The 10339-nt window shown below is 44.2% G+C and overlaps 1 protein-coding gene across 2 annotated transcripts in view; it reads left to right on the top strand.

Moving 5' to 3' along the window:
• The first annotated feature begins 117 nt into the window (after positions 1 to 117).
• LOC110529325 (coiled-coil domain-containing protein 85C-B) overlaps positions 118 to 10339 on the top strand; it is a 99901-nt gene continuing 89679 nt past the window's right edge. Inside the window, exon 1 of one of the 2 annotated variants that reach the window (XM_021611458.3) lies at positions 118 to 1691. In XM_021611458.3, coding sequence (XP_021467133.1) covers positions 962 to 1691 — 730 coding nt within the window. In that variant the 5' untranslated portion in view covers positions 118 to 961. The remainder of the gene's footprint in view (positions 1692 to 10339) is intronic. The other variant, XM_021611457.3, reaches the window with a different exon arrangement.

Raw genomic sequence — 10339 nt, 5'->3', positions numbered from 1 at the left:
CTCAAATCAACTGGAACTGACCATTTCAATTGCAGATTGCTATTTTCAAAACAGATCCATTTGATAAATTCTATTGATAATTCATGTATTTTCACCTCATAACGTGTGAAGTTCCTCACTGGGCCGTTCATTGCATGGAGTTGGCACGCTCTCCATCTCGCTACCTGCCTGCGTCTTGATTGGCCGTCTTGACCGAGATCCTACTATACCATTTCAAACCCGAGTCTGCGCTACTCTACAGTCTGCGGAAGCAGGGGAGGACCGTGCAAATTCCCAACGAGCTCCGGGATTCAATCCGCTGCCAAGGCACTCACCAGTCACCACTTCGGGGAAAAAAGGCTTATTTTTGAAAGAGCTCGAGCACTGTGTCTGTTGTAAAATTCGTTCGTTTCCGTTGTCTCGGAAAAGCAACATGCTGGTATAGTAAATATAGGGCTAATAGTTGTTTTTTTATTCCTTCCAAGCGCACATTTCTGTTGGATTTTTATCTGAATAATTATTTATTTTCGTGGATATTTTCGTTATTTTCTTCCACGGTGGAACGTGCGGAGCACGATGTGCACATGCGGTGGGATGCTCAGGGTTCTCCTGACAGTTCTCAGTTGAGTGATGGAGATTTGATCGGTAAACATTCGCTTGTTTTGTTTTTACACAATATATACATAATTTATGAACGAATGAAAAAATACCAAGAAGGACTGCAAAGATTCGACAGTGATCTTTTTTGAAAGAGTTGTGCGTGCAGTCTTCTGCATGGTTGCTATAGCCAACATCTCATTGCCATTTTAATTTGTTTAATTTAACTTTTCCATCCGAAGTGCCACTGTTAGCATCATTTCCGTATCATGTATTCACATTTCAATACAATTCCGCAATTGAGACTCGGCTAGTTTAGCCTAAATATCCAGCTTATTTCCGTACCGTTATTGGACCGAGGAGAGAGCACAGACCCGACGGAGAAATGGCTAAAAACCCGTCCGAGGGACCCAATGAGCCAGATCTGAATCAGCTACCGGACGAAGAGCTGCTGCAATGGGGCAAGGAGCAGCTGGTCAACAGGCTAAGGAGAGTGGACAGCGAGAAGTTATACCTGATGATCGAGCACGGCAACATGATGAAAGACGTTAACCGGAGGCTGCAGGTGCACCTGCACGAGATCCGCAACCTGAAGGAGATCAACCAGAAGCTCCAGGACGACAACAACGAGCTGCGCGAGCTCTGCTGCTTCCTGGACGACGACCGGCAGAAGGGCAAGAAGCTGTCCCGGGAGTGGCAGCGGTTTGGCCGGTACTCCGCGAACGCCATGTGGAAGGAGGTGGGCACCTACCAGCTGAAGCTCAAAGAGCTCGAGGCCAACCAGGAGACAGTGGTGCGAGAGAACACGGACCTGAAGGAGATCATCTTCATGCTGGATGAGGAGAGGAACGGAGCCGGTTCCCGGAGCTCCATAGACTCTCAGTCCAGCCTCACCAACCTGAACGGCGGGACAGGGATAGTTCGGGACTTCGGGGATGGCAGTAGTACCTCCAGCACGGGGAGCACAGGTAGCCCTGACCACCACCACAGCCACAACCACATACACAAGCTGCCCGCAGAGAGGGAGGGCAAGCTGGGCAGCACCTTCCAGAGGAGGTCCATGGACGACCTGTCAGCGCCACACCATCACAGGAGCATCCCTAATGGACTCAATGGTATGTTTATACACCTGTAATACACACCTGCCATACACTTGTCATGGCCTACATCGGTCCACACATCTGTATGCAGCTGCCCACACCTGGACGCAACTGTCCATAGGCCATCTCATCTCAATGGTCCATACCAGCCGGGCGTGAGCTGGGATGTTAAATGCATAGGAGAAGGGGGGGATATCATTATTATTGATATTTGTACAGAATTGTTGAGGGAGATTGCAAGTAAGCATTTCCCTGCACTGAATACCTGCTGTAAACTAAGTCATTTTTAAAATTTGAATTAGACATTCCACCAGCAGTAGGGACTAAAAATGCAGAGTCATCTCTATATGACTCTGAGACAGACTGACTATTCAGACAGACTGACCCTTCAGACAGACTGACCCTTCAGACAGACAGACCTCTATGATAACACAGAGACATTGGACAGTGATGCTGCCTGAGTACCCCTCCCTCCTCCAGACGGATTCAGTCAAGGCCCGCACAGCAGTGGATCAACCTGCCATATGACAGTCTGACTGACTGACAGTTTTTTTTTCTCCCCCCGACAGACAGCCAGCCTAAACTACTATTATTGTTGTGATTACCTCACTGTTTCTGTGTTTAAATCCTCTTCTCATCCTGAGAGGAAGTCATGATTGGGATGCTTACTGTAACACATGTAATGTACACGCGCTCACACACACGCGCTCGCACACACACGCACGCACGCACGCACATCACACACACACACACACACACACACACACACACATACATACACACACACACACACACACACACACACACACACACACACACACACACACACACACACACACACACATACACACACACACACACACACACACACACACACACACACACACACACACACACACACACACACACACACTGGATGCCTGAGTAGCCTCTTCAGTGTCCTACCATCAGATTGATGTGTGGTGAATTAGGTCACTGAGTATCACGGCCCTGAAGGAAGAAGAGATGACTATTTTAATCGCTTTTAGAAGGGCTCAGGAAAATTGATTTTGGATGAGTTCACTGATTATCCCTGTTGTCTTTGGCTCTTGGGGAGCTGTCTCTCTCTCGTCTCTTTCTCTCTCTCGTCTCTTTCTCTTTCTTTCTTTCTTTCTTTCTTTCTTTCTTTCTTTCTTTCTTTCTCTATCTTTCTTTCTCTCTCTCTCTCTCTCTCTCTCGTCTCTTTGTCTCTCTCTCTCTCTCTCTCTCTCTCTCTCTCGCTCTCTCTCTCTCTCTTTGTCTCTGGCCTGCTTAGGGTCTTTCTCTCAATTTCAATTCAATTCAGGGGACTTTATTGACATGATAAGTTAAATTAGTTACATTGTCAAAGTATACATATAACAAAAAAAGTGTGACCAACAGCAATAATGCATCAATATCAATGAGAATAATAATCCATTAAAGCAATAGTTGTAAGGCAGTAAACATGACAGAGAAGCCCCATGACATGGTATGAAAGCCAAAAACAAAATGGGAAATATTAATGACATTACATTGCATTACATTTTCACTAGCTGTCCCTCAGGTTGTAGCAGGAGGACACATATTTGGCTGCCAAAACATTGTCTTTTCACCCAATAAATATGAGATTTTTTTTTCTTCATTTTTTTTAGTTTCAAATTTTTTGTAATGATTTAAAATTTTGTGGAAAGAAAGATTCTCTTATGTCTGAGTATTTGTCACAGTGTAATAGGAAATGCAGCTCTGTCTCTACCTCTCCCCTGGAGCAGAGTGAGCACAACCTGTCTTCTCTGGGCAGCCAGGTTTGTCTGTGACGACCGGTCTCTATAGCCAGACTGTTCTCACTGAGTCTGTACCTAGTCACTGTTTTCCTCAGTTTTCTATCAGTCACAGTGGTCAGATAGTCTGCCACCATGTACTATCTGTTTAGAGCCAAATAGCATTGACGTTTACTTCCATATTCTGTGGTGTCTTTCCAATAGGTGATTATATTTTTATTTTTGCTTTGTGATGATTTGGTTGGGCCAGATTTTCTGAGTGCTGTCCTGAGGCTCTATGTCTCTCTGTGGTTGGTTGGGTTAGTGAAGTGAGCTTCAGAACCATCTGACTGAGGGGACTGTTCTCTTGTTTCATCTCTTGACATTGTAGAGCTGTGTGATGAAATGTTTTAGGGTCGCTTGTTTTTAGATGGTTGCACAATTTGATGGCTCTTTTTTTCTATTCAAATATGGAGGGGGTATTGGCCCAATTCTGATCTACATGAGTTATTTTCTTTGCACTCGCATTACAGTCTTGCAAAACTCTGTATGCAGTATTTCAATTGGATGTTTGTCTCTCCCTCTCTCTCTCTCCCTCTCTCTCGCTCTCTCTCTCTCTCTCTCTCTCTCTCTCTCCCAAGGGTCTCTAACTCTCTGCTAAGGGTCTCTAACTCTCTGCTAAGGGTCTCTCTCTCTCTCCCAAGGGTCTCTAACTCTCTGCTAAGGGTCTCTCTCTCTCTCCCAAGGGTCTCTAACTCTCTGCTAAGGGTCTCTCTCTCTCTCCCAAGGGTCTCTAACTCTCTGCTAAGGGTCTCTAACTCTCTGCTAAGGGTCTCTCTCTCTCTCCCAAGGGTCTCTAACTCTCTGCCAAGGGTCTCTAACTCTCTGCTAAGGGTCTCCGTCTCTCTGCTAAGGGTCTCTAACTCTCTGCTAAGGGTCTCTAACTCTCTGCTAAGGGTCTCTAACTCTCTGCTAAGGGTCTCTAACTCTCTGCTAAGGGTCTCCGTCTCTCTGCTAAGGGTCTCTAACTCTCTGCTAAGGGTCTCCGTCTCTCTGCTAAGGGTCTCTAACTCTCTGCTAAGGGTCTCTAACTCTCTGCTAAGGGTCTCCGTCTCTCTGCTAAGGGTCTCTAACTCTCTGCTAAGGGTCTCTAACTCTCTGCTAAGGGTCTCTAACTCTCTGCTAAGGGTCTCCGTCTCTCTGCTAAGGGTCTCTAACTCTCTGCTAAGGGTCTCTAACTCTCTGCTAAGGGTCTCTAACTCTCTGCTAAGGGTCTCCGTCTCTCTGCTAAGGGTCTCTAACTCTCTGCTAAGGGTCTCTAACTCTCTGCTAAGGGTCTCCGTCTCTCTGCTAAGGGTCTCTAACTCTCTGCTAAGGGTCTCTAACTCTCTGCTAAGGGTCTCTAACTCTCTGCTAAGGGTCTCCGTCTCTCTGCTAAGGGTCTCTAACTCTCTGCTAAGGGTCTCTAACTCTCTGCTAAGGGTCTCTAACTCTCTGCTAAGGGTCTCCGTCTCTCTGCTAAGGGTCTCCGTCTCTCTGCTAAGGGTCTCCGTCTCTCTGCTTAGGGGACATTTGAAATGCATCAAGCCGACTAGAAATCAATGAATGTGCTGTTCTAAGACCTAAATACCCAGGCTTTAGCAGAGTGTTGTATGAAATACCATGATGAAATAGGATGCTAAGCCTAGTTTAATCTGCACATCACCACCATTACCCCACCCACGCTCACGTACGTACGCACACTCACTCACTCACTCACTCACTCACTCACTCACTCACTCACTCACTCACCACAATGATTTGTTCTTTAGGATAAATACAGTCTGTTTCGTGCTGTAGCATACAAACAGACAGGCCGCCTAATTCCAGCCTCTGATTCGTTTGTTTTAGGAACGCAACACGGGTGCACTTCCTCAAGGAAATATTGTTCTATGTTCTGATTCCACAGCTGGTGTCTTTTGAGATTCCAGGAATTTTAGAATCTTAAAACCCTGAAGGTAGATATCCCGTATCCTAACAGCATGTTAGCAAACGGAGCTGTTTTTAATCTGCACACAAACACATTTTTTTGGCCATGTTTGTGCATCATTGCGTAACAGCAATATTGTGTGTGCTTGTCTGCCTGTGGCGGAATGGGGCTGGGCAGGGCTCACCTCTCTAGCCTCTCTAAGCTGATGTTACGCTAAGCCCCTGAACCAAACCGTCCGTCTATGCCCCGGACTGACACTGTACTGTACAACCCTATGCTCATCACTGTCAGACAGTCTGGATCTCCATAGCTTGTCTCCATGACTGGCATGGACTGTGTGTCAACATGAGACTCACTGTAGGGAATGATTACTCTATCTGCACATACAAAAATATGTATATATTCTATATTCTATATTCTCTCCACTATCCCAGCTCTCTCCTCACTCAGTCAGTGTCAGTCAGTCAGTCAGTCAGAGCCAGTCAGTCTGACTGACTCAGTCAATCAGTTAGTAAGCCAGAGCCAAGCTGATGGATGAGGAGAGGAGGGGATGTGTAGGTCTGATGTTTGAAGTCCAAGGGGAACAGTTAGTTAGTTGCTGACTGGATGCTGAGTTCTGTAGCTTCAGTCAGGGCATCCAGATGCCAAGGAAGCCCTGGGGACTTTAGTAGACAAACATTAAAACCGTTACCGAGGTGCTAAATGAGAGACCACTGTGCCAGAGTGGGAGGATGGGCAGATGGATGGAAGAAGGGGAGGAGTGGGAATTCTAGAGCTGGCATGCTCTTAAAGAATGAATCCAACCAACAACTACAGAAAACTATTGTTCTGCCTCGTCTCCACTCAAAAAGATCCCCCACATAGCCCTCGCCACATTTCTGGCTCCTCTACCCCTTAAGAAAGAGGAGGGAGAGAGAGCAAGCAAGGGGCGCGAGACAGGCAAGCAAACAAAAGGCCTTCAAAGAGGCTTGGTCGTGGGGGGTTGGCTGGGAGGTGGTGGGGGGGTTAGGCTAGGGAGAGGTGGCCGTATTGCTAGGGTGAAGTAGTGGGTAGGCTTGGTAGTAGTGGTGGGGGGGCAGGACAGGGGAGGAGTTTCTGGTGGATCCTGCTGTCAGTGTAATTGCATTTTTGAGTCAGTTTGAGTCTGGTGACACTCCCCCTCTCCTCTTGGGGATAACTAGCTCTATACACACATATCTAAAGTTGATCTTTCTTAACCTGGAGAGATGGAGGAATGCATACCGCATAAGCCTAGCCTATAAGTGTTGAAACACCAATGGATGCTTTACATGCAACTTATTTTTCCAGACCTCTGTTTGCTGGGATGGGTTATTAAAGATCTTTGATGGGGTGGGTTATTAAAGATCTTTGATGGGGTGGGTTATTAAAGATCTTTGATGGGGTGGGTTATTAAAGATATTTGATGGGGTGGGTTATTAAAGATATTTGATGGGGTGGGTTATTAAAGATCTTTGATGGGATGGGTTATTAAAGCTCTTTGATGGGATGGGTTATTAAAGATCTTTGATGGGATGGGTTATTAAAGCTCTTTGATGGGATGGGTTATTAAAGATCTTTGATGGGATGGGTTATTAAAGATCTTTGATGGGGTGGGTTATTAAAGATCTTTGATGGGGTGGGTTATTAAAGATATTTGATGGGGTGGGTTATTAAAGATCTTTGATGGGATGGGTTATTAAAGCTCTTTGATGGGATGGGTTATTAAAGATCTTTGATGGGATGGGTTATTAAAGCTCTTTGATGGGATGGGTTATTAAAGATCTTTGATGGGATGGGTTATTAAAGATCTTTGATGGGGTGGGTTATTAAAGATCTTTGATGGGGTGGGTTATTAAAGATCTTTGCTGGGATGGGTTATTAAAGATCTTTGATGGAATGGGTTATTAAAGATCATTGATTGATTGAAGCCTGAATTAAAACTATGCCTGAAACCATACTTGCCTGTACATTGCGTGTCCCTATGTATACAACCGTGCGTGAGGCTACCCTTCCATTCATATAGGCTACATGCTGATTTCAGGTTCGGTGATGACACCGAGCATTGAGTGGAGTCTGAACAGAAACTATGTAGCCTATAGGCATGTTATATTGCGTGTCTCTGTGTGTATAGTACAGCAGTCACTTGTGTTCTATTTCCAGGAGCCACTGTCTGCATTCACTTATATCATTGGTGGTCTGGAATCTGGAATGGGATTCCACCCAAGGCTCTGAAATATGATGCAGTTGAGTTGCACATGTACAGTAAGACTTGCATTGCATTGTGGTGACTTGACTTTGTGGAGTGTGTGTGTGTGTGTGTGTGTGTGTGTGTGTGTGTGTGTGTCTGTACAGTTCTATCCTGAGGTCTGGTTTGTATTTTTGTAAGGCTCCAGACCTGATGAGACCAATACATTTCTCTAAACCTGTCTGTCTCAGTGCTGCTGGGTTGAAATAGCACAGATATGCAAATAAGGATGCTTCCTTCACAGCCACGCCTCCTGACTGGGACTGGACGAAATGGCCAAAATATCATGTCATGATATTTGTCACATATTTGATAGTATTTAACAGTATTTTATGTTTCTGAATAATAAATGTTCTAAAAAGACTTTCTGGGTGGTTCATGACCCTAGTGTGGTTCATGACCCTAGTGTGGTTCATGACCCTAGTGTGGTTCATGACCCTAGGGTAGTTCATAACCCTAGTGTGGTTCATGACCCTAGGGTAGTTCATAACCCTAGTGTGGTTCATGACCCTAGGGTAGTTCATGACCCTAGGGTAGTTCATGACCCTAGGGTAGTTCATAACCCTAGTGTGGTTCATGACCCTAGGGTAGTTCATGACCCTAGGGTAGTTCATAACCCTAGTGTGGTTCATGACCCTAGGGTAGTTCATGACCCTAGGATAGTTCATAACCCTAGTGTAGTTCATGACCCTAGGGTAGTTCATGACCCTAGTGTGTCAACATAAATTATGAGTGATTTCAATGGGACTTTCTCCATTAACACTGTTCAATCCGACTACAAACTAAAATAATTGTCAGCGTTTGCATACATTTCTGCATTTCCTGCACGACTATTTTCATTTTCACACTGTGCCACACAGCATGATATGGGCCCCAAAAAATCTAGGACTAGTTAATCGGTGAACTGTTGCAATAATGATTATTCTAATTTTATAGTTAGAATATAGTGGGCAGCACTTGACATGACAGCGAATGAATAAGCCAGTGAGGAATTATTGACAGGGTAGGAATCAAAGTGTTGGTCACTGTTTCCAGGTGACCATAATTAGATGTTACGTTAAGTGTTTTCTTTCTTTCATGCAGCTAGCTAGCTAACATACTACAGTTTTGCCTTTTCCTCTCTGATAAGATACTGTTGCATAAACATGCTTATCTAGGCCTACATCAGCACTGGTACCAGGCAGTATTAGCTAACTAGCTACGTTTGCTCTGACTCTTTAGTACATTTTGCAAGCCAGCCAGCTAACTAACAATTAGCATTAGTTGCTAACATACATTATTTTGCTAAGAAAAGCAAATTAGCAAACAGTAGTTTTATAACAGTAAGATACACAAACAAATAGTGTAACTATAGAACTCTTGTGGAAAGCAGCATGTCACCAACATTGTTGCATCACATCTGACCATGTGGAGTGAACGACAAGAAAGTGCTCATGGTCCAACAACTGCTCTCTCCTTGAGTGACAGGGGGCAGGGCTTGGTGTGGTTAGCAGCATGCAGCAGCAGGAGGAGAGGGAGAGGAATGACCAAAGTAGCAAACTACATGTAAACAACAAAAATTGACATTATACAAGCCGGATGTGCGTATCACATTTAACAAACCAAACTTTGAAATACCGCTGTAGAAGGGAAAGTAAAAACTCCGGTCTGTATATAAATACCGGTATATAGTAAAATAAGGTATACCGCCCTATTCCTGACCCTACAAAGACCTCTCTCTCCCTCTCTCTCTCTCTCTCTCTCTCTCTCTCTTTATTTCTTTCTCTCTCTTTCTCAATTCAATTTCAATTCAAGGGGCTTTATTGGCATGGGAAACATATGTTAACATTGCCAAAGCAAGTTAAGTAGATAATAAACAAAAGTGAAATAAAGAATAACAATTATAACAATTATTAATAACATAATAACAATTATGTCTATATACACTGTTGTAGCGATGTGAAAATAGTTAGTACAAAAGGGAAAATAAATAAATGTACATATGGGTTGTATTTACAATGGTGTTTGTTCTTCACTGGTTGACCTTTTCTTGTGGCAGTAGGTCACAAATCGTGCTGCTGTGATGTCACAAATATGTGTCTCTAATATGGTCATACATCTGGCAGGAGGTTAGGAAGTGCAGCTCAGTTTCCAACTCATTTTGTGTGCAGTGTGCACATAGCCTGTCTTCTCTTGAGAGCCAGATCTGCCTACACCTGCCTTTCTCAATAGCAAGGTTATGCTCACTGAGTCTGTACGTAGTCAAAGCTTTCCTTAAGTTTGGGTCAGTCACATTGGTCGGGTATTCTGCCACTGTGTACTCTCTGTTTAGAGCCAAATAGCATTCTAGTTTGCTCTGTGTTTAAAAAAAAATATTTCCATTGGGTCAAGTAATTAACTTTTTGTTTTCTCATGATTTGGTTGGGTCTAATTGTGTTGCTGTCCTGAGGCTCTGTGGGGTCTGTTTGTGTTTGTGAACAGAGCCCCAGGACCAGCTTGCTTAGGGGACTCTTCTCCAGGTTTATTAGGTGATGGCTTTGTTATGGAAGGTTTGGGAATCTTTCTTTTAGGTGGTTGTAGAATTTAACAGATATTTTTTGGATTTTGATAATTAGCGAGTATCGGCCTAATTCTGCTCTGCATGCATTATTTGGTGTTTTATGTTGTACACTGAAGATTTTTTAGCAGAATTCGGCATGAAGAGTCTCAATTT

Source organism: Oncorhynchus mykiss, chromosome 8 (genome assembly GCF_057628025.1).
Source record: "Oncorhynchus mykiss isolate SJ-2025 chromosome 8, ASM5762802v1, whole genome shotgun sequence".
Classification (NCBI taxonomy): domain Eukaryota; kingdom Metazoa; phylum Chordata; class Actinopteri; order Salmoniformes; family Salmonidae; genus Oncorhynchus; species Oncorhynchus mykiss.
The sequence above is the reverse complement of the archived record's forward strand: the minus strand, read 5'-3'. Positions and strand labels throughout refer to the sequence as shown.